Raw genomic sequence first — 25984 nt, forward strand, 5'->3', positions numbered from 1 at the left:
TAATAAAATAATTATATAAACAAAATCGTAGCAGTCAAAACCAGGGATCTTTTGGCGAGAACGCGAGAAGCTAAATTGTGTAAATTGTTTTATTTTATTTAAAATAACGGCACTTTATTAACTCTCTAGTATCTCTCAAAGTGCACAAATGTGGAAAAATGAAACAAAACTAATGGACGTAGCACCATGTATCTTCCAAAAAGTTCACTAAAAAGTCTCAGTAAATGACCACCATTTTACTGAGATTTTATTTCATCTTATATCATCATCTCAATTCATATTATTTTATTTCATTTCATAATATAATTTTTTATATAAAAAAATATATAATAATATAATTTTTATATAAAAATATGACATAATTTTACATAATATATTTTTTTATATAAATATAAAAAAAAATATATAAATAGGTATAAAAAAATATATTATAAAAATTAGGCTGTATGGCATGATACCTTTGCCTTTCCAATTAGAAAAACAAAACTACTACTGTAAACTGTAACGCCAGTTTTGAAATTAGTAAACAAAAGATATAAATTTGGTTAAATATGAAAAGAAATGATGTGAAAGTAAAGAAAACACTAGTAAGAAATTGTGAACACAAAATTGAACAGAAGAAACACGTCGCACATGGAGTCGCTAGTACATCCAAAATTACCGGTATGAATTTACATGATACAGAACTGAGTAAACCGACTCTCTGTTCTAGTGAATTGTTTGCAAACTATTTAACGAATGCAAAAAAAGCTGTAGCATCGAAAGTTCTGGTTTCGAATTCCAATAAAAAGGATGTTAATGCTACGGTAAGTTAGAAGATAAGGTGTTTATTTTGCTCTATAGGTGCCGGCAATGGTCCTAATGGATTTTGTTCATCAATTGTTTTATTTGCCAAAAGCAATCTTGGTGCAAAATTAACATGTTCTTCTGAATACAATCATTAATTTCTATATTAGTACACATAGTATTCTAATACTATATAGACATAAAAATAATATATGCGCAACACTAATAGATAAATGTGGTTCCTATATAGATTGCATCAATCGCTCATTGAAATTGTTTTACAGATATGCGATGCTTTCGCGTATTGAATATTTAAAGTTCTTCTTTGTACTGACTGTAAAATAGCTTTTGTAGCCAATGAATAGATTGCAAGAATCTTCTGACTTTAGTTTACAAGTTTTGTTTGGAACTATATGTTGTAGCTTTATTTGGCCTACAATATTAGTTTGCTGTGTGCTGGGTGCTAATTTGCCCTAGGAATTTAAGCCAAATATAATTTAGAGTAAATTTCAAATAAGTCTTAATTGTTATATAATTAATATAATTTACTCATTACAATACGACCGACGTAACTTGGCGAGTCTGAATATAGCCGCAGGTGAACTTTCCGAACCGTTTTTTTTTTTTTTCCTACCTAAGCTGATAGCCTTGAGAGGCTATTTCAGCGTAGCCGTGGCTAGTAGGTGAGCTGGGTGCTAATTTGCCCTAGGAATTTAAGCCAAATATAATTTAGAGTAAATTTCAAATAAGTCTTAATTGTTATATAATTAATATAATTTAAATTAACTAATTAATATAATTTAATTTAATTATTAATTGTAAATAAAACATAAATATAGACTTTCTTTTATAAAATTTGTAATATGATTAAAAAATTTTAATCTTGTGCCTATTTTACTTTGTGTGTGTATTTCATAGAATAATTAATTTCTTTTTTCTTTTTGTTTTAAAATTTTTAAAATCTTTTGATGGTACCTGTCTGTTCTAGTTAACAAAGAAACTAAATTTCCATTTCAATGAGAAAATATACCGGAACCTCATAGAATTGAATTCTAATGACATAGAAACAAGAAAAAACGACAAGAGGCCACCAGCTACAATATCTACAAAACGGGATTTAGAACCAGATATTGAAGACTTTTATGAAAACAACAAGGAGGATGATAGTCCGCCACAGATACAAACAATTAGGCACAAGTTTAAACCTGTGAAAAAAGTTGAAATGGGACAGTTACATAAATTAGTTAATAAATATGAAAATTTATGATATTTAATGAAATTATTGTTGTGCATAAACAAGTCTTGAACACTTCTGATGTTGCTGCCATTAGGATCACACCAATATGTGGGCTATCTGTTATCACCTGTATTTAACAGCAAATGAAAAATATATACATAATACAAAAAGACTTCCCAAATCTGAAACTGTAAATACCACCCTATTATTATTACCAATGTCAGATAGGTGGTGGGACTCTAAAACCTATGACAGCAACCCTCATATTTCTGTCGTGACCACACTAAAACATTGAATATCCTCTAGGCCCGAATCCAGTGGCCCAAACTGGACAGGCACAGACATTCCTTATCTTCTCGGGGCAGAGTATGGGCTTTCTGACAAATATTTGTCTGACCATAAAATAAAACAATGACCATTTGTAATTTTTGAAAATTCATATTTTGAAAAACTTCATATTGAAGATGAGACCGATATTCCCAAGCATGTGTTTGTTTTTGACCATTTGACATGGGGTGCCAACAGCATTAAAAAGTTATAGACAGTCACAATTTATATTGGGTTCACTTTCAGGAACTTCTGGTAGGGATCAATACACTGTAGTTAGTAAATTTATCAAGTATAACATTATTTATTAATCATTCTTATTGTTACTGGTATTGAATTCACAGAGATATGAAAAATGAAATTTTAAATATAATTAACATTAAAACTTATTGGTTTTTTCTTCTTCTATGATCAACATGACATTAATACTGTTAGCTTTAAGAAAAATTATGTACATACAGGCTACACAAAAACCATAATCGTTATAATTTTATGTGTAGGAGCGAGCAGTCATTCAAACAGAGGTTATCACATACTACAATTTAGCTGATAACATTTGTAACTAAGTGATAATGTAAAGAACACTGTGTCGATTGTTCAAATGTTATTATTAGATTTAGCTTCATCGTGCTGGGTTGCTAACTTTGATAAGTCTCCCTATAAATCAAGAATTAATTGGTGCCACAATACCATAAATAAACACAACTTCGATTATTTTTTGAAGTTATACTTCTTTAGGCACGTTATTAAAAATTGATGAGTGAAATTTTATGATGCGCGCGCACCGTGACACAAAATTAACAGAAATGAAGTTGCCCACTAAATCGCTCATTACAATACGACCGACGTAACTTGGCGAGTCTGAATATAGCCGCAGGTGAACTTTCCGAACCGTTTTTTTTTTTCCTACCTAAGCTGATAGCCTTGAGAGGCTATTTCAGCGTAGCCGTGGCTAGTAGGTGAGCTCACGGGGCTCAAACCTGACGACGATGCTAACACGAACCCTAGCAAGAGCCGTGCTTCGCAGAATCTACCACCGGATCGGAAACGCGACCCACTGAGAAGATCCGGCGAGAAACTCAGTGGGCTGTGTCTGAGAGTTAATTTACTCGTCGAGCCCTTCGTCGCAAGCGACGGGTTCGACGAGAACGGTGACCGGTTCGAACCGTACCGAGAATTACCGAATTTATACGATGTCAACAAAAGGGATGTCCAATATGCGTGTTTGAGGATGTTGTTTAATCGACTTTTTTTCAAATTGATAAAAAAAAAAAAAAGAAATATCTTTAATAAAAATAAAGTATAACTTCCTACGCGCGTAGATAAGTACCCGCACCCTTTTTTATTTATTTAAAACAGTGTTAGCAATGTTAGCCGCTTCAACACGTTACCGTTTCATCACCGTATTCACAATTTTAGCTTGTTTTACCATAATGCCGTGATTTTAGTCTACTCGTTCCACAATCCAATATACCTAACTGAAATAATATAACTAGTTAATACACTTAGTCTTAATATTTATGTAATTTATTATTAGTACTAATAGTAGATTACTTCAAGATGAGGAAACGAGTTATAATTATGAAGTTCCTGGAGTATTTAGAAGATTCTAGCTGATCAGCGATTTACAGTAACTACGATTTCCTGCTTTTCCTACGGCTTTTTTGTGTAGGTAGATATTATTATGTACTCTCAATCATTGTAGATTGAGTTTTTAAGAACAAGTGACAGGTGTCACTTGAATCGTAACGGTAAATTACAAAACGTTGTGTGTCAAAAAAAAGCGAAAGCGACATTTAAGACCGTGTGAAAAGACTGTAAAATTCTAAAATATATTATTAGGTAGTCCAAGTTTATGGTAAACTGACACTTAATTAGCCGGTTTGGCCATATTGGTGAACCCGGTGTATGAACTGTATGACATTCAGCTACTACTCGAGTAAAGAGTGAAGTGCGACTTGTAACAGCAAATAATAAACTATTAACAATATTCTTTACATTTAATTATTTGTATCTCTTTATCTTGTAAAATGTCCACCAAGAGTACCAACCAATCAACTGGCAGTTTATTAATATTAAAATTTATCATGATACTTGTCTGATCAGAATAATTCCGGAAAATAATTCTTGCAAACTTTTAATCGGTGTGGTCCGCGGAACTGTCATATTAACATTTAATAAAATGGTCATCATCATTAGCCCTACGACTTGCCACAATGACCTATTATATTATATTTTACCTATGTTTATGGGCGCTGTTCCAACTGCATACAAATTCGATTTAACTTTTACGCTATCGAAAATGTTAGAAACTCGCATTAAGCACAGGGACATGGCTGCGTCTAAGGAAATCATGTCCTCGGTTCACGTTGTGCAAATCCTATTCACGCTGCGCGTGAGTGGTCGCTGTTCGAAAATTTGGACGACGTTCTCGGAGTATTATCCAGCAAAGACAATATGATGCATGCCAAGCATGGCGATTGCAGTAGCTCTACCTGACTTGAAATGTTCAGTTTCCCACAGTTTTTACTTTTAATCTTGCAAAACTTAGTTTAATTGCCGATATTTAAAAAATCTGACTTCCTATATTATATGAGTCGTCTATTATCAAAGGTGGCAATCTGTGCATTTGGACAAAAAAATGCTATTGATATGTCAATACAGATTGATTTTAATATAATCGTCTCCTTCAAAGAATACGGTTCAAAACCTGCATTAAATAAAGGTTAATACTTAACCTGTTATTTATCTAATTTATCTAAGATGTCGTTCAGAAGAGTTTTGTGACTGCCAATGGAATACAAAGTCAATAATTCGTTTTTCTGATTTACCAATAATTGTCCAAAAGTCACATTGCCGGCTTTGATAATAGTCGACTCATATTCTTTATTGATAGAGAAAATAATCATGTCCCCTTAAAAATTCAAGTAAGCGAAAAACTAATATAATGTATGGTTAATTAAATTAAATTAAATCTTTAATTGGCAATACACCAATTCATGTTCAAAATTTAAATAAATAGACAAATGTAGTTGTATCGTTTCTCAGTCAGTGTTTCCGAACGTAACGTGCGCCGGCTCGCTCGCTCTGCTGGAAAGGGATGGTGATAGCTACCTACATTACTCTTTTCGTCCGAATTTTGCCAATAATTATTTCATTCAGTTAACTTCCGACTTCTCTGCGTGGAGGTTGTCGTTCGAGCTACAAGTGGAAAAAATATTAATAAAAGGGTAACATAAAAAATCAAAATAATAACGTCGCAATGGCTGAAACGGAGATAATATCAAATAGTGAAAGTAATGATCAATTTTTCGAAGGGGTAGAAAAATTGATCGAAATATGGTTTACGCCGGCCAAAAATGCGGATCTGAGGAAAATAACTCGGTAAGTAATCCTAATTTAATAGTCAATAATGTTTAAGATACATTCTCGTCACAGTACGCACCTTTTAGGTTACCGGCAATTTAACTCAACACAATAAAAATAAACCGACATGAATGAAAATCATGATATATTCGCGATATTGTTTATCCTGTAAAAATTCCATGCCAACTAAATGCACAAACTATTATAAAATTCTTATCAGTATAATGTGGTAAGAAGTGATGGAATATTCTGGACCTAGAATCAGCTGTTTTAACTATTTTCATCTGTGGTCGATGGCGGGCATCGTCGGCGAGTAATGGTTGGTCTGAGACCATATTTAAGACCAACCCACAAAAATCCGCGCCATTTTCAAAAAGGCTGCTCAAATCGAATGCTTTAGAAAAGAAAATTTCGTTTAATAATCAATAAGTAGGTATGCAAGTTATTTTTTAGTGCGGGCAGAGTAAGTTTAATGTTTTTAATTTTTTCAGCCAACAATGGGAGAATGTGTTGAAGATAGTTCGTTGCGAGATCATCTCTTTTACGCAGAGTGAGCAAGTCGACGCTTACGTACTTAGGTAAGTGCAATTTAAAAATAAACTTACAAAAAAAAACAACAACGATTACCTTTGTACCTGTAAAAAAAACAATTGAACGAACAAAACATCGAAGACTTGAAGTTACGTTCGTAAGCAATGAAAAAATGCTAAATTTTCCAATCAGCTACTTCCATTAGGTATTTAAAAAAAAGCGAGAAAACAGTCTGAACTGCAAGATCAAGTTGTAATCTAAAGAATTTGCTCTAATTACATAAACTTAACCAAAAACAATTGACCAACTATTGAAGGCACGCCCAGAATATTTCTAAACTTTAGATTCCAGGTCTGTGTCGCATGCCACAGATAAAACGAAATTCGTCAACCTGATTCGTATTATCCCTTTGCTTCTTGTTCTGACGTTATCAGCGTCGGAAGCTTAAAATGGAAAACCATTGTAAAATTACTTAATAACACTTTCTAAGTTAATCGAATAATAAGTTGTTTACTTATTTTCAAAATCATTCAACTCTATAACGTCAGCTGACCGTTACAACAATCGTTACGTAAAGTTTGCGTTCTGCCCGATCGACAGGTCACGGTCGGGTATTATCGCGATAAACGGATACGAACTGTATTCAACCACATCAATTATGATTATAAAGATAAGCTATCAGGAAATTAATCCGAAGACAGATTTTTTTAATTACTTTTTTCTTCTTTTTATGAGCAATTGAGATTACTATTAAGGATACTGGAGCTCGGGTATATCGAAATGTGGATGCTGCCTAAATTAAAATACGACGTTGAAGTGTCACTTGTATAATGATTTCGTTGAAGTCGTCGTGGCCTAAAGGATAAGACGTCCGGTGCGTTCGTATCTAGCGATGACAAATGTTCACGACTGACTTTGACTTTCACGGTGAAGGAATAACGATCGTCGTGGTCGTGTAATAAAAATCAAACCCGCAAAATTATAATTTGCGTAATCACTGGTGGTAGGACCTCTTGGGAGTCCGCACGGGTAGGTACCACCACCCTGCCTATTTCTGCCGTGAAGCAATAATGCGTTTCGGTTTAAAGGGTGGGACAGACGCTGTAACTATACTGAAACCTTAGGACTTATATCTCAAGGTGTTTGCTCTGCGGCAGAAATAGGGATAGTTACACATACCCAGCCCTTGATATACCCTACCACCAGCTACTGTTGTTCTAAGCAGTCAACTCATTGTACGTATAAATAATTCGTATCCATCCATAACGAAAGCTGAAAATAATCTTGATTAATCAATGTTAATATTTCAAGGTTACGAATACTTAAAAAGTCATTCGTGGTGATTGAATAATTGGTATTAGTGTCCGTGCTGTGTTCGAAATTCAACCATAATCACTGATGCTTCAAGATTTAGATTTCTTTTATGCACTAATAGCGACATGTTCTCTTTGGTTTTGTTACTTTAAAATTTTCTTATTAAGGTAGGAAAAAACCGATAGATTCCATTTTATTTATAGATTATAATAATAAATCTAAATCTTGTCGTTATAGAAGAAATAAAAAGAAAGAAAATCGATTGAAAAAAAATACAGACGAGTAAAAGGTCTATTTGTCTTTGCCTATTGAGATATAAATTATTCTTTGACAGTAATGACAACTAAATCAAATCGTTTTTTTTTTAATAAAAGAACAAACACACAGGCTAATTACTACTGTATTATTAATTTGAACAATCCGTTCGACAGTGTTAACTTGAGATCATAAAATTGAACTGATTACTGTGAACTTAGTCCTTTTATCCAGGGTCGGAATTCGCCGCTCTTAGGAACTTTGAAAAATGCCGTCTTTACCTTTTTTTTTTATTGCTTAGATAGGTGGACGAGCTCACAGCCCACCCGGTGTTAAGTGGTTACTGGAGCCCATAGACATCTACGACGTAAATGCGCCACTCACTTTGAGATATCAGGTCTAAGGTCTCAGTATAGTTACAACGGCTACCCCGCCCTTCAAACCGAAAGGCATTACTGCTTCACGGCAGAAATAGGCAGGGTGGTGGTACCTACCCGCGCGGACCCAAGAGGTCCTACCACCAGTAATTACGCAAATTATAATTTTGCAGGTTCGATTTTTATTACACGATGTTATTCCTTCACCGTGGAAGTCAATCGTGAACATTTGTTGAGTACGTATTTCATTAGAAAAATTGGTACCCGCCTGCGGGATTCGAACACCGCTGCATCGCTCAACACGAATGCGCCGGCCGTCTTATCCACGACGACTTAAAATACCATAAGGGCCCCAAAATTAATATCTATATACATTTTCTACGTTATTTCAAAACGGTGAATAATTGCGTCAAACGTAAATCGAAAAAAAATTGTGGGTATACTTTAAAAACAAAATCATTTTTGGCGAGAGTAATGCATAGCTTCAAAAGTTTCGATCCTAAGACATGCATATTTGCAAATGTAAATTAATTACCCACAGCCTCCTATTTGTGAATATTTTCATTGCGATCACACATCTCAAAGCTTTATCGATAAAAACAGTATGAAAGGAAAAAAATAGATTTAATTTCCCGTAACACATTTTCTTTCACATATGACCTCTGAGGTAATTTTCAAAATAAATTTGGGGGAAAATATTTAAACTACTTTAGGCTATATCACACACTGTATAAATATAAAACATTTATGGTTTCTGATTAGAGGTTCGATTGTCAAAATTGCTTCATTGAGTTCGGTGTATGTTTGTAGAAGCCATAATTATTTTATGAATTGTGTTTACTTTATCTCGCAAATATATATGTTAATGACAAAAGCACGAGGTTCTCAGTAGAAAGAACCACTGAGATAATTGCTCTTAGACCTATTAAGGTCTTAAGATTACTTTAACTCCGCTATTTACCTACACTAATCTGGTTGGCCCAATCGTCCTTCATCTAACGGTTTTTGTAATTGTTACAATTTTCACAGTTCGCATTTCGGGCGTACTTCTTTTCCCCCACAACTTTTGTATTTTGTTCGCGATACATCGCGCGGTGGTCACGATTGAAGACAATGTTATGGATAAACCTTTGTCAAATGATTCGAGATGCTCTTGGTGGACGTGGTATCTAATGAATAAGAAAGTGTGGTTATAGTGCTACTTACTTATGTTGCTTATGGTCTTCCAAAAATCCATAAAAAAATTGTAACAAGTTCTTTGTTGTGAATAGGTTCATTTAAAATTCCGTGTAGGCAAGTGGCAAAAGTGTGGTAACCTTGTTAATTTTATTCAGGCACATCTGTATAAAGCAATTAAGGGAATAAATAGCCAACAGAGTTTCTCACCGGTTCTTCTCAGTGGGTCGCGATTCTGATGCGGTAGTAGATTCAGCGAAGCACTGCGTTTGCTAGGGCTTTGTTAGCATATTGGCCAGGCTGAGCCCCGTGAGCTCGCCTACACGTTACGTGAAGCTTGTATAACCCTTCGAGGCTCCTAGCATAAGTAGGCAAAAAAAGTGAATAAAATTCACGCATACATAGGCATCTTCAAGAAATCATGAGGTTTCGAAGAATTGGCTTTTTTATTTAAGGCGAGTCGTGTACGCGTGACTCTCTTTAATTTTTAAACTATTCGGAGACACGGACCTTCTCTGTCGCTATCACGCACTTTTTTCAGAGTAGGTATATATTTTTTGGTTTTTGTCTGGTCTTTATGTTCGGTCTTTAGATGTCCCCTATTTCCTATTGCGATTCTGTTCTAAATATTGAATTACTCAATCAAAAAGTCTTATTGAATATTAATTTTTCAATACAATTTATTTAACAATAGAATTGCAGCGTTTAATTTTCGCATTGACTACTCTTTGCTGTTGCTAGCGGCATGCACCCCGCCGTGATACGGAATGATTTATGGCTCGATAGTTTATTTCAAAGTATGTGACGTGTTCGCGTGAACTGTAGATTACATACTTTACTTTTGCAAATATGTTTGTTAACGTATACAATTACGTTGTATGGCAAATATATTGTCGATATTCATCGAATATGGAAACGAAAATTAAATCTTATACCTTTAAACGAGGAATTCTTGTATGTTAATATATACCTATTTTATATAATCTGAATCTCGGAAACGGCTCTAACGATTTTCATAAAATTTAGTATACAGAGGATTTCGGGGGCGATAAATCGATCTAGCTACGATTTATTTTCAGAAAATGTTGTTTTATTCTTGTTTTCAATAATCAACTCTTCCCGACATCTATTGGCGAATAATAATACTATTTTTCTTAATTGAGGGCAACTAACCGCTTTAAAGACACAACAAGATGGCGTTATAAAAAAAAAACCGGTCATCATCTAGTCATTAATAGGTAATACGAAGCACACATTTTTTTTCTACCTAAGCTGATGGTCTAGAGAGACAATATCAGCGTAACCTTAACTAATTGGTGAGCTCACGGGGCTCAAACCTGACGACGTTGCTAACACGAACCCTAGCAAGAGCAGTGCTTCGCTGAATCTACCACCGGATCGGAAGCGCGACCCACTGAGAAGATCCGGCCAGAAACTCGTGGGCGTCTCTGCGTCTTGTGTACATTCGAAACGCCTCCTAAGTGTTTGTAGAATATATTAAATTACCTTCATTTAAATGTATGAACCTTGAAAAGTTAGGAAATACTATTAGGCTCTCTGATAAATTGATCTTTTCGTAGGTAACTAATAACATGCAACATGATAACCAACAAAAGGCGAAAAATATTTCTCTCGGCTACACACAGTTTTTTATTTTTTTATTGCTTAAATAGGTAGACGAGTGTTAAGTGGTTACTGGAGCCCATAGACATCTACAACGTAATTACTGCCACCCACCTTGAGATATGAGTTCTAAGGTCTCAGTATAGTTACAACGGCTGCCCTAAACCGAAACGCATTACTGCTTCACGGCAGAAGTAGATAGGGTGGTGGTACCTACCTGTGCGGACTCACAGAGGTCCTATCACCAGTACTCACAAGAGGTCCTACCACAAGTACTCACAAGAGGTTCTATCACCAGTACTCACAAGAGGTCCTACCACCAGTACTCACAAGAGGTCCTACCACCAGTACCCACAAGAGGTCCTACCACCAGTACTCACAAGAGGTCCTACCACCAGTACTCACAAGAGGTCCTACCATCAGTACTCACAAGATGTCATACCACCAGTACTCACAAGAGGTCCTACCAGCAGTAATTAAGCAAACTGTAATTTTGCGGGTTTGATTTTTATTACACGATGTTATTATTCCTTCACCGTCGAAGTTAATCTGTTTTTTCCTACCTAAAAGCTCGTAGCCTAGCCTTGAGAGGCTATGCCAGCATTTGCTAAGTACATATTTCATTAGAAAAATTTGTACCCGCCTGCGGGATTCGAACACCGTTACATCGCTAGATACGAGTGCACCGGACGTCTTATCCTTTAGGCCACGACGACTAAAAGGTAGGTTTGTGTCAACTAAGAATTATTTTATCTATTTTCAAATGTTCGTTATGGTAGTCAGCGGGTTGGTTCTGCCCCTGGCATTGCTGACGTCCATGATCGAAGGTAACTATAGTCATCTGCCTACAAAGACAGTAAAAAAACGGGTTTCTGTATTTATATAAAAGATACGCAGTATATATTTTAATTAATATTTAATAACCTTTATTTAATTCGGCGTCGTAGTCTAAATATTCTTAAAGTATCTTATCGCCGACCTCAATAATTTGTTAAGTTTCAATAAATCTGGAATCTGACCCAATTTATTCAGATAATTATGTTAGCTTATATTTTATCAAGGTAAGAAGCAATGAGAACTCATTTATATTTAAACAAATATGATTACTTGTTGAACATTTGAACTATAGCAAGTTATACGCAAGTGAAGCAGTGAGCACAATGAGTATTCAAAAATATTTATTAAAATTTTCGTATATAATATTTTGAACAATATGAATTTACTAAACAATTACAAATGTAGGAGGTACTTTGCCTTTTTGCCTTGCCATCTAATAGTTACGAAAAAAATTAATAATGAAATCTTATATTTTATATAGAGACTGGAAGAAAACAAATCATGCCGTTATGTTTTATAGAATAGTGTTTGATATTTAACACTATTTTTTTTTTGAATGTTTAACGAAACAAAAAGAGTGCATAGCTGTAGGTTAACTAAATATAATTAGACCGACTTGCAAGATTATTGTCGTGTCGTCGAGAGGAAATGCGATCGATCCATTTAAATATACAAAGATGACAAAAATATTTATTGCTCAACGATAATCATTCATTCGTAGACAACATTTTTATTTCATTTTTTTTTCCCTACCTATGCTGATAGCCTTGAGAGGCTATTTCAGCTTCACCCTAACGTGTGTAGGTGAGCTCACGGGGCTCAAACCGGAGTGTTGCTAACACTGGCCCTAGCAAGCGCAGTGCTTCGCAGAATCTACCACCGGATCGGAAACGCGACCCACTGAGAAGATCCGGCGAGAAACTCAGTGGGCTGTGTCTGTGGGTTAATTCGCTCGTCGAGACTTTCGTCGCAAGCGACGGGTTCGACGAGGACAGTGACCGGTACTTGTGGTGCCTAAAAGCACCGTTAATGGATTTTTCATCGTAAACTAAACGTCATCTCAAAGCTACGTCGTCCGTTTGATCTGTCAAGAACGCATTCTTACCGCGGCCGGACTATAGCGCGCCATTATGACGTCACCTTTTCTGTGACGTATTATTCACGCGATATAGTGCTCCCGCTACACGAACTCCATAGGTCAGGACCTTGGATTTATCAGTTTTGCTATCGCTTGTAGTAAATTACGCCAAATTAAACTGAGTTTTGTTACTATACGAATCGACACGCTCTTCATGATACTCCTGATGATAACCTTTTGCAATAGTATTTTTTTAATAATTATTCTTAAATAAAGATAATCTAGAATTAAGGTATGATTTACTTCTTGAAGTAAACGTTATTATTTGTAAAAAAAAATTTTTTTTCTTCTATCTAGTTTTGATGTACATTCAATCAAAAAAGTATCGGGATAGGATGATTTGTTTATATTTTTTCCCTACCTAATTGCTGGTAGCCTAGGTGAGCTCACGGGCTCAACCTGAGCGAATTTGCTGACACTAGTCCCTAGCACGACTAGTGCTAGACTAGTGCACGAGCTTAGAAGTCGTCGTGGCCTAAAGGATAAGACGTCCGTCCGGTGCATTCGTATGTAGCGATACACAGGTGTTCGAATCATTCATGATGATCAATTTTTCTAATGAAATACGTTCTTCACAAATGAAGGAATAATGACATCGTGTAATAAAAATCAAACCCGCAAAATTATGATTTGCGTAATTACTGGTGGTAGGACCTCTTAAGTCCCCACGAGTAGGTCTCACCGCCCTGCCTATTTCTGCCGTGAAGCAGTAATGCGTTTCGGTTTGAAAGGTGGGGCAGCCGTTGTAACTATACTGCTACTAATATGCGCTAAGTGACGTAGCTTCTACACAAACATACATTATATTGGATGTGTTTTATAAGGTCCGATAATAACCTAGGTCATGTCTATGTTTACATCAACATTACGAAATACTTCACACATGCATTATATTTATGAACACATATTACGTGATACATATCTTGTTTTTATTATGCGCCAAAGCGTGTACGTGCAAAAGGAACGCACGATTTTTACGTTTACGTGACGTAGAACTGTTGGCGTTTAGCCATTTTCTAAGAAGCTAAGAAGAAAACATACAGAGATTACGTATTTTATAACATAAAAACGTCCAAAAGGCAGGTTGTCAACAACTCTATTCGGTTTTACGAGTAATCACTCATTTTATATTTAACTAGCGGCCCGTTCCGGCTCCGCTCGCATCTTTAACAAAAATTTCAACGATATTCGACGTTGTTTTATTTTTTTAAATAAAATAACACTTATTGCGGCATAACTATAATAGTTAGACATATGCTGTCGCGACACTTTTTGTAAATAATAATGTGTTCTACAAAGTCGTAGTACATTATTTTATTCTATCATCAATAGTTTTCGCAGGGCACGCGATGTAAAGAATATTTTAGGTAATTTCTTTACACCTTGGGTTACATTAAAGTTTTAGTAAGGATCCCTAATTTTTTCAAAAAAGATTATAGCCTATGTCACTCGGGAAGAGTCTAGCTTCTGAAACAGTGAAAGAATTTTTCAAATCGGTTCAGTAGTTTCGGAGCCTATTCTTATACAAACAAACAAACAAATCTCCTCTTTATAATATTAGTATAGATGACAGTATAAGTAACATTTATGTCAATAGCTATGACGTTGTTAATTAAAGGAAGGCCTCATAAGCACTTGTTTCAGAACAAAACAAACGTTTTTGATTTGTTTGTCATATGTAAATTAGCAGAATAATAAGAAATCACTTATCTATATATTAGTGAAGCAAAAACTTTGTATCCCTTTTTACGAAAATTGCGCGGACGGAGGAGTATGAAATTTTCCACACTTATAGAGAATATAGAGAATAAGTGCACAATGCTGATATTTTTTTTAAATAATGCATAAAAGATACATCAAATCAATAAGGAAAACATTACACACACTACATACCATGTATTTGACGCACACACGCATGCATACTATTTATTGTCAAACTTTTGTTCTTGACGTCTGTGGTCAAATTGAGAATACATTATACATTGTTTGTCTTTGTTAATATTTTTATAGTGTAGTCTTGGCGAAATTTGTGATTATAGAAGTATAAAATACAATCATAATAATGTACAAACTTACAATTCCAATTAATTATAGTCGAATTTCGATTACTGCGGGACCTCTAGTTCATAATTACATTGTCACAAGTCCGTCTCACTTAAATGTGGACTGTTAACATTGTTTAAGCAGACACACAATAAAGTTAATAGCTAAAAATTGCATGATAATTATTGAAAGGTCGCTCACTCAGGGGACTTACTGATTACTTTCATTAAGAGGTCTAAGTTTGTTAAGGTCGGACCGTTGCCAAATCTTTTTTTATTCTGTTTTTTAAAAAAAAATCTTTTTCTTATGTGGTTAGAGTTCATTTTGTTTTTTACCGAGTGGTTCGGATTCCTAAGGAAATTTATAGTGACCATATTACTGGTGGTAGGTCCTCTTGTGAGTCCGCACGGGTAGGTACCGCCACCCTGCCCATTTCTGCCGTGAAGCAGTGGTGCGTTTCGGTTTGCAGGGTGGGGCAGCCGTTGTAACTATACTTGAGACCTTAGAACTAATATGTCAAGGTGGGTGGCACATTTACGTCGTAGATGTCTGTGGGCTTCAGTAACCACTTAACACCAGGTGGGCTGTGAGCTCGTCCAAACATCTAGGCAATAAAAAAAAAACCTGCATATTTATTTTTCAGTGATTTAAAAATTTATCTTGAGTTAAATTTACCGTTTCATTACAATACGTTTATAACTGCATTCGTTGGCGGGTGCAAACTATAATCGTCATCTAGACAGTTGCAAATGCAGCATGTTTTTGACCCAATGACGAATTAGTAGTGTCGGCGAACGAATCAATAATATATAATTTTACAAACGACAACGACTTTATCAATCTTTCAACATATAGTTAGACGTTTGCAAAATATGTAAACACACATACCTGCAGGTACATCCTAAACACGCCACGTGGGAAAGGAATTTTCCTTTAGAAAACCGTGTGAATTTGCGTATTGAGGTTTTTTCCACGGGAAACTTGAAATGGATGTCAGTCAAATAACGTTTACTCAGATTCGATTTATGTTTTAAAATCGCAATTACGTTACAAAGAAATTTTCCTGTATACCTAGCGTTAATGATTTCCATGACCATCTGTGCGTATAATGACAAAAAAAGATAAAAAAAAAACTTTCGTACAAAATTTAGATGCGATATAAGATAGTCCCCATCATACTCTAGCTATTTGCTTGGTTGCTTAGCTTAAAAGAGTAGAAAGTTCCAGCAAACCTGGTTTATCATTGTCTCCGTAGTAAATTCGAAGTCGTCGTGACCTAAAGGTTTCAACAAACGTAGCGAAGGATGCGATCGTATCAGATTCGAATGAAATACATAATTAGGTCACCTTCACGATATTCACAATCAAGAAATAACATTCATAACAACATAACGAATTCAAAATTGCAAAAAATATTATTTTGCGTCAATACTATACAATTGAGAACATAGACCTCAAGTGTCAAGGTGGAGACCTCAAACGTCAAGGTGGGCGGCGGTATTGCAATGTCTCCGGCAACTACTACACACCAGGAGGACCGTAAACTCGGTCATGCAATAAAATAAAATCAGGTCTCTTAGTAGATAGTATGCTTGTTCTTTTTCTTAATTGAAACATTGAAACTTTATAATCAACTAGCCGTACTCGCCCGCTTCGCTGGGCATTTAAAATTAATATTATTATTTATTGTCATTGTTATTAGGGAGTCCAACACTCATATAAATATTAGCCTATCTATTAAGTACATTATTTTCTACATGGATACTGTGGGTGACTCACATGTATTTATTTATTTTATAATATTTTATTATAATTACACTACACAACAACACATACATACTTTATTTTATATCAACACATTCATTTATCACACAATCATACAAAACATTATTTACACTTAACAAAATAAAATTCACAAGCAAAGTCAGGCGATAACTGCAGTATAGCGGCGGCGATATATTTCGCTAGTACATCGGTCGCATTTTTACCGATCCACCGCCACCAGTCGAAATCTGACTTGCGAGCGCGCATCCCGTATTATCTTTTCTGTTCTACGCCTTTTATAATTTTTGCTTTTTGTTTCGTGTACCTGCTTGTGTTGCTTGGACTATCTATTTCTTGTTTACTTTCTCCTTCTTTCTATATATTGTGTTCGTCTTAAATAAAAACTTTCTTTGTGTACTTTTGTGTTTGCAAAGACAATATATTCCAACCCAAGACGACGACCAAAGATACCAAGTTTCAAGTCAATCGGACGCATGGTTCAGTAGTTATAACGGAACATCTGTAAAAACCACCGTAGATTTATATAGATTAAATATATAGATCAAATTAGCTCGACCTCGTCTGTTTATCTAGGCTAGTTAAGTTCGTGTATCATAAAATATAGAAAAACATTGAACAAAAATATTAACACAAAAAAAACATAAAACAAAGATATGTTTAAAAAACGATATAAAAAATATTTATTTCTTCAAAGTGTATACACGTTAATATAACTGTTATTTTTTTATTATTATATTCACGTGCATGCAGATTAGCAAAATTACACACGAACAAGCTGTCTAGCTGAAAATTATTTTTATAATATTTGAATTACGGCCAATTCTTCTGACGACTATGTAAAAATATATTAAGACAAGTTAAGCCAGAAATTTTGTGACATCTACAGTGGCGAAATCAATTCAATTCTTGATATGCATTAGGGTTGCGTATTATTCGATTTTGATTTTAAAAAACGTCAATTATAACCGTTTTGTGTTTTGCTATCGGTAGACCTGCTTCTATTGCGAGTTAACCCTAAATATATTTTTTTTATTGATAGATGGGTGGACAAGTTCACAGCCCACCTGGTGTTAAGTGGTTACTGGAACCCACAGACATCTACAACGTAAATGCGCCACACACCTTGAGATATAAATTCTAAGGTCTCAGTATAGTTACAACGGCTGCCCCATCCTTTAAACCGAAACGCATTACTGCTTCACGGCAGACATAGGCGGGGCGGTGGTACCTACTCCGGTCACCGTTCTCGTCGAACCCGTCGCTTGCGACGAAGGGCTCGACGAGTAAATTAACTCTCAGACACAGCCCACTGAGTTTCTCGCCGGATCTTCTCAGTTGGTCGCGTTTCCGATCCGGTGGTAGATTCTGCGAAGCACGGCTCTTGCTAGGGTTCGTGTTAGCAACGTCATCAGGTTTGAGCCCCGTGAGCTCACCTACAAACGTTAGGGTTACGCTGAAATAGCCCCTAAGGCTATCAGCTTAGGTAGGAAAAAAAAAGGTACCTACCCGTGCGGACTCACAAGAGGTCCTACCATCAGTATCACGGCAGACATAGTCGGGGTTCACGGCAGACATAGGCGGGGTTCACGGCAGACATAGGCGGGGTTCACGGTAGACATAGACAGTACTTGCCTAGTTTCGGAACTTTTAAAACTACCGTCTTTTTATTACGTATTGATTTATCTTTACCTACAAAAAGTTGACTGAATGATTCAAACTGATGAAAAGGACACGTACCAGAACTTCATAGAAGTTATGAGAAAAGACACAGTACGTCGTTCGTGATAACAAAAACTACACATAAATTTTGTTTTATTATGATCGAAATGTTCAATTGCAGCAATCATTGAAATGATTTGCCGTCTGCGATCTGATTGACGTTAGTCGCGACAATTGAATACGAGGTTTCAACAGCTAATTTGATACAAAGTCTCTTACTACAATGAGTCACTAATCACGATACAATTGCCTGTGATGACAGGCCTTGTTTCTTTTTTGCCTACCTAGCCTAGTAACCTCGAGGGGTTATACTAGGTTCACCGAATGTGTAGGCAAGCTCATGGGGCTCAGCCTGGCAAGGGCAGTGCTTCGCTGCGTTGAATCTAACCACCGGATAGGAATCGCGACCCAATTAGAAGATCCGGCGAGAAACAGGCCTTATACGGTACCGCCTTTACTTGCCGCGTAATAGTCCGAAATTGTAAGACAATGGCTACTTAAACAAATGGGGATCCGATCCACAACTCATGCCATACTGGTGGTAACGTGTCTTGTGAGTCTGCACGGGTATACCAGCACCCTGCCTATTTCTGCCGTGATGCAGTTATTGCGTTTCAGTTTGAAAGGCGGGGTAGCCGTTATACTGTAAAACTGGGACTCGGAACTCATTTGTTAAGGTGGGTGGTGGCATTTACGTTGTTGATATCTGTAGGCCCCTATAGCCAACACATAACATCACGTGTGAGCCGTGAGCTCGTCCATCCTTCTAAGCAATAAAAAAGAATATAAAATTTAAAATGGCATTGATATGTCTGTTGATTCTTTTCATTCTGCTGTAAGTTTGTCCATACTGAGCAATAGGTACGTACTTCTTATCCATCGTGTCTCTCTGCTAAATTAGCTTACCTATTTTTCTGTATACTCCCCTTTATTCCTTCACAGATAGTCACGATTATTACTAATCTAACTAATCTATGACAAATCCTTAATTGCCGAAAGATATCTATCTGCCTTCCATAATAAAAGCTACTAGCGTCCTTGCATCTCACGCTGTTTACCTCTCTGATACAGAAAGCGAGATCTGGTGGGCGGGTCCACGTTATTTATAAACTGAAAGTCCGGTACCGTAGATTGGGTGGAATCGGGACCCTTTCCAAATCCAACACAAATTTTCAATGGTTTTTCTTAGGGTAATACCAATAAAATTGAAATTAAAATAGTTCCGGAGGCTTAAATTTTTATATACAATGCGTCATTATACATAATTAATTACATAAAAACTGAAAAAACTAGCTTGACCTGATTCACCTTGGCTTTAGGGTAAATCAGGTTACGTATAGAGACAAAACAGTTTTTCGATAGGGCTGGCACTATTTAGTTGTTAGGTAGGTATCTAACTTTAAGTAATTAACTTTTTAATATCATTAATGAGTTACAAAACTTTGATGACTAAATTAAACTATTTAATATTCTTAAACATTAAATAAAAGTCATTTTCAGTTCAACAAAGTTAAATCTAATTACTCAACAAAAGTATTGTGACATCCCAGATTTGTCTCTATTCAACTCTAGTCTCTATTCCCCCCAATCTACTGTAATCAGTCAGGTCATAAGTATTGTCACACAGTAAAAACTTTTCTTTTAGAATGCTGGCCACAAAAAAGTTTATTGAATTCGAATTTCGAATTGTTCATGAAAATAAAAATGTATACTTTTAGAATTTTACTCATTTTTAAATATGGAGTGGACGCTTAAAGAAGACCGTGTTGCAGTTATTGCGTTGCATCGTTGCGGTTACGCGCCAATTCAAATATTTAACATACTGAAAAATTTGAATATAACCAAAAGATTCGTTTATCGTACCATCAAACGATACATAGGCGGCACTGAAAATTTCGGGAATTAACGAAGTGACACAACATTACTATTTAAAAATGTATTTATTGCTTTTCGAAGTATTCTTCGTGAAATTTGACACATTTTTCTATACGATGGAACCAATCATTGAAGCAACCATTCCATTCGGAAGTTGGGGTCTCCAAAATGGCCGTTTTCTAGGCGTCCACAGCTTCTTCAGGTGATAAAAATCTCTGTCCACGCAATTTATTCTTTATTTTAGGGAAAGTATAGAAATCATTAGGGCTTAGGTCGGGGCTGTACGGCGGATGGTCTAATAATTCTATGTTTTCTTGCTCTAAAAACTCTTTTGTTCTGTGCGCGGTGTGAGAACTCGCATTGTCGTGATGGAGGATGATGCGGCGGTTGCAGTTCTCTTTACGGAGTTCAGAAACGACCTGTGGCAAACAAATGCTAGCATACCATTCTGCATTAACCGTTCTTTGTCCCTCAAGAGGAATAGTCGTAACATGGCCGGTTTTGGAGACAAACGTGGCCACCATTTTTTTGCAACACTCCGTGAACGAACAATTTTTGTTGGCTTTAACTCATTTTCGAACACCCAAACTCGTGACTGGTTTTTTGTTTCGGGTTCGTTCGCGTATATCGAGGATTCGTCACCTGATACAATGTTGTATACAGCATTTGAGGATCCTGCGTGGAATCTTTCGAGAGTTCTGACGCACCAAGTAATGCGAGCCGCTTTTTGCTCTTCACAGAGCTAATGCGGTATCCATCGGGAAAACAACTTTTTTACACCTAATTGTTCATGCAAGATTATTTGTATTTAACTCATGCCAATGTCTAAAGTTGCCTGAATTTCGCGATATGTCACATGTCGATCTTCCTCAATCAGCTTACGCACAGCATCAACGTTTTCTTGGGTGACTGCAGTTTTTGGACGACCTTGACGGGGATCATCACTGAGCTTGACACGTCCACGTTGAAACTCAGCAAACCAGCGATAAATTGTGGTTTTGGATGGGGCTTCATCACCAAATGCATAAATCATCCGGTCAACACACTGTTTTTGTATTAAACCACTTCGAAAGTCATAATAAATCATCGCTCTTGAATTTTCTCGAGTCAATTCCATTTTCTCAACGACTAAACAAGTTTGACAAAACCTCGTGACAAGACCGAGAATCTTTTTTTAAATAAATAAATGGTATTCGATTTTTAAAACCAAGGAGTTTTCAACTAAAAAGATTTTAATATGACAGGAACAGTGGAAATATTCCATTCCCGATACTTTTAGTGCAGCCCTCGTACAATGAAGACTGTAGTGTAGATGACAGGTCAAGAAGTGGTCGCCCTCGGTCTGTTAGGACTCCAGCAGTGATAAAAGCTGTGAAGGCGCGAATTCAAAGAAATCCCAAACGTAAGCAGAAACTGTTGGCCCTTCAGATGGGGTTAAGCAGAACCACGGTGAAAAGGGTGTTAAATGAAGACTTAGGGCTTCGGGCATATCGAAGAAAAACAGGACATCGTTTGAATGCTCGTCTAATGGACATGAGACTGAAGAGATGCCGCGCTTTGTTGAAGCGGTACGCGGGAAAAATATATCGGGAAATTCTTTTTTCGGATGAAAAAATTTTTACCGTAGAAGAGAGCTACAACAAACAAAATGATAAGGTGTACGCACACAGTAGTGAAGAAGCGAGCAACCGTATTCCGCGTGTCCAACGAGGTCATTTTCCATCCTCGTTCATGGTATGGTTGGGAGTTTCTTATTGGGGCTTAACAGAGGTACATTTTTGTGAGAAAGGTGTAAAAACGAATGCAATTGTGTATCAAAATACAGTCCTGACGAACCTTGTGGAACCTGTTTCTCATACCATGTTTAATAACAGGCACTGGGTATTCCAACAAGATTCGGCGCCAGCTCATAGAGCGAAGAGCACACAAGACTGGCTGGCGGCGCGTGAAATCGACTTCATCCGGCACGAAGACTGGCCCTCCTCCAGTCCAGATTTGAATCTGTTAGATTACAAGATATGGCAACACTTGGAGGAAAAGGCGTGCTCAAAGCCTCATCCCAATTTGGAGTCACTCAAGACATCCTTGATTAAGGCAGCCGCCGATATTGACATGGACCTCGTTCGTGCTGCGATAGACGACTGGCCGCGCAGATTGAAGGCCTGTATTCAAAATCACGGAGGTCATTTTGAATAAACTTTAGTGTCATAAGAATCTATGTTTTGTTAAGTTCATTTTGGTATATGAATGGTTACATAATGAATAAACTTGTTTCAATTATTTTACATTAAACATGTGACAGAATTTATGACCTGACTAGGTATATATAAAAATGTCACGCATAACTCTTATGACCCATTTCGATGTGATTACGTTTTGCTGGGATCATTAAAAACAACGCGTCTGTCTACATGTTATATGTATTTTTAAAAGATCATTGATCTCGCTGTTACGTTTTAAGAGATTCTTAGTTTGTTTATTTATAAAAATAGTTCCGAGAATCTATTTATAAATAAACACGCGGAGACAAAACAGTTATGTATGATTATTCTCCTCTTGATAAATGTTTTTAATTTTCTTTTTATTTTGTCAGTAGTTACTGACGGGCTTTATTGTAATTAAAAAAATATCGGAATAGTTGGTTTTTTTTTTTAATATACTTTAAGAAAACCAAACAGAAAACGTAATACAAAAAGTGAATTTAAACCTTAAGGCGTCCGACTATGATCGAATTTCGTCCACTGGTAAGTAATCTATAAATATACATTATCGCGATCTGTAAACATACTTATCGGTAGTCAGTAACAACAGTATTATTTTGTAACATATAGTTACATATATATGCATGAACAAAATATGTTAGGTCGGGTCATTTGGAATTCTGTGTATTTCACGAATATTTTACTGCATCTGGATTGAAGTCCCTAATGTATGTATAAATGATTGTATGCAATAGCATTTTTAATTACATTAACATTTATTGTCTGTAGTAAACCGCAACATACCTGCTATATTCTTATATTTTCCGAAATTTCTGTAAATTAAACGGTTGTCTGGAAGAGATCGCTTTTGGCGATAAGACGCCTATTGTACTGATGTACCTGCTTTTTGACTGTTTTTTTTTAATGTAAATTGTGTTTTGGTGTGCAATAAATATTTTATTCTCTCTCTTTCTCTCTAACATGTTAAATATAATATTGTAGTTATGAATGCACATGTCACTTGACTATCTCGCTGCTGTGCTCGAGGGTAAGGCGAGGGTTTGACAGGGTCAAGGTAGACACCACCGAGCATGCGCAGTGCACTTACTTGCACCAGCCGCCCGGCTTTTGTGCCGCTTTTCAGGCCTTTTGCGTCTTAGTTTTAACGACAACAATTCTTTGGTCAACGGACAAACACTGATAACGTCAAAACTGTAAATATTCAGAGTATGAAGCCTATAACTATTCCTTTACGTTCTGACTGGCTGACACAATAATTCAATACCTTTGAAGATAAAGCTAGGATCCTTAAACTCAATTAGTTTTGTGCTAATTTTTAAAGTTAGATAGTTAATACTGAATATTGACTGTATTGGAGTTACATTACAATTATCCCACATGTTACATATTTAGTATAACTGCGATTAAGTAAGCTTAAAGTAATTAGAATTAGAAATAATGTTAACATTAAATTATGTTCACACTGTGTAATGCGCGCTAATATTATTAGATACTTTAATGTTATAAAATTATGTAACAAAGTTCATAGTTCAGACTTTGTCGGTCGGTTCATTAATAAATAATAAAATAGGTTTTAACCACAATCGATGTTAGATTTTCTTAATGCGATTTAATTAGCTTGGCGTGTATTATTGTTTTTTTTTATTGCCCTTGTAGGCAGACGAGCATACGGCCCACCTGATGGTGAGTGGTTACCGTCGCCCATGGACTTCAGCAATGCCAGGGGCAGAGCCAAGCCGCTGCCTACCGCTTAATACTCTCCACAAGCCTCGTTTGAAGAAGGACATGTCATAGCGTTCGGGAAACACCGTGGAGGGGAGCTCATTCCATAGCCGGACGGTACGTGGCGAAAAAGACCTCTGGAAACGCACTGTGGATGACCGCAGTGGCTCCAGGTAGTATGGATGAACTCTACTTCGGTGGCGGCGGGTTTCTATGTAACTGTGATGTTTGAACGTCATTCTCACTGCCTTGAAGACATCGGATTTTTTTTTTTTTTTTTCCTGCCTGAGCTCACGGGGCTCAAACCTGATGACGTTGCTAACACGAACCCCAGCAAGAGCCGTGCTTCGCAGAATCTACCACCGGATCGGAAACGCGACCCACTGAGAAGATCCGGCGAGAAACTCAGTGGGTTATGTCTGAGAGCATCGGATTAAATTGAAAATTTGCACACTTATCAAAGACCGATAGCAGTACAATAATTTTATTACTTCGCTCTTAATATCCTGTATCAATAGAATAAATAAAAGACGAAACGAATTAAGTCTTTTTTTTAAGTTTTTAAAATACTTGTTATCAAAGCTATTACTGTGCAAACAGTTGAGTTTGCACTCTCAGTTGGCAACAGTTTTAACAGATTTTATTGTAGTATTTTTTATCGGTCCCCGCGCATTTCGCTGTTCGCATGAATCAAGGTTAGTCTTAAAACTGTGTATCTTCATAAGTTAAATAAGGATGTTTGCTATATTTGGTTGTGTATTGTTGACAGTAACGTTTTAGAACCAATATCGATTTAAATACATTGAAATAACTACGGTAACAGTACTCGTCGAACTCGACAGACTAGTCCGCTGAGTTTCTCGCCGGATCTTCTCAGCGGGTCGCGATTCCGATCCGGTAGTAGATTCATGCGAAGCAACTGCTCTTGAGTTGTTAGGTCTCCTTCGGAAGCGCTCAGGCAGCTGTTAGCAAATCCCACCCCTCCTGGCTGGGCCTTTGCTCGCCCACCTATCCTGGTGAAACTGGAAAGGCCTCAGGACTAGTAGTAATGCTTCATTCTTAAAAAATATATTGAAATAAGTTATATAGAAGCAGAAATTTCATTGATAACTATAGATGACGAATAGTTAATGTAATGGAATTATTTGCTATCTCTCTCGCTGTTTTTGCTGTTTTTAAATTAAGTAGAATATTCGTTTCTTTTTTAAATATAACAAAGTGAGCTTTTCTATTGTGTATGGAAATAGACAGTAATTGACATGTGTTGTACAACAATATTTTTTTTATGTCGTGATACTAGTTGAAAGGACGAATACTTAGAAAAGAAACGTAAACCAAAAATTGGGTTGATTTGATTAAAAAGGAACGTGGCCTGGATTCGCCTTCCATTTAACAAAGTAATCTTAAAAAAATAATTAAATATCAAATCACTCGTAAACACGCAAACGTATACATATATAAAAATCACTCCAACACACAGACGCATCTATTCTTTATTATTTAATACCGAGCAAAGCTCGGTCATCTGCTAGTTTAAAATTATAATGAATCTATACTCACACGCGTGAATCTGTCCTATGTTTTTTAAAATATGTATGACAGGTAAAAAAAAAACTACATACAGGCATAGTTGAGATGTTTCGTTCAGAAA

The 25984-nt window shown here is 36.2% G+C and overlaps 2 protein-coding genes across 2 annotated transcripts in view; both read left to right on the forward strand.

Annotated features, from left to right (window-relative positions):
• The first annotated feature begins 422 nt into the window (after positions 1 to 422).
• Positions 423 to 2739, forward strand: LOC114251548 (uncharacterized). Its single transcript, XM_028185861.2, has 2 exons — positions 423 to 806; positions 1775 to 2739. The coding sequence occupies exons 1-2, from the start codon at positions 552 to 554 to the stop codon at positions 2051 to 2053; spliced, it is 534 nt and encodes a 177-aa protein (XP_028041662.2). The 5' UTR covers positions 423 to 551; the 3' UTR covers positions 2054 to 2739.
• A 2655-nt stretch (positions 2740 to 5394) lies between these two features.
• Positions 5395 to 25984, forward strand: part of SamDC (S-adenosylmethionine decarboxylase) — a 52302-nt gene continuing 31712 nt past the window's right edge. Inside the window, exons 1-2 of the mRNA XM_028185005.2 lie at positions 5395 to 5734; positions 6208 to 6294. Of these exons, the coding sequence (XP_028040806.1) occupies positions 5613 to 5734; positions 6208 to 6294 (209 nt within the window). The 5' untranslated portion in view covers positions 5395 to 5612. The remainder of the gene's footprint in view (positions 5735 to 6207; positions 6295 to 25984) is intronic.

Source organism: Bombyx mandarina, chromosome 03 (genome assembly GCF_030267445.1).
Source record: "Bombyx mandarina strain Sakado chromosome 03, ASM3026744v2".
NCBI lineage: Eukaryota > Metazoa > Arthropoda > Insecta > Lepidoptera > Bombycidae > Bombyx > Bombyx mandarina.

Excerpts from the sequence above, each read along its gene's own strand:
- LOC114251548 (XM_028185861.2), top strand. The coding sequence starts at position 552 with ATGAAAAGAAATGATGTGAAAGTAAAGAAAACACTAGTAAGAAATTGT. Across the intron at positions 807-1,774 it reads AAAAGGATGTTAATGCTACG|TTAACAAAGAAACTAAATTT; the intron begins GTAAGTTAGAAG and ends TGTCTGTTCTAG.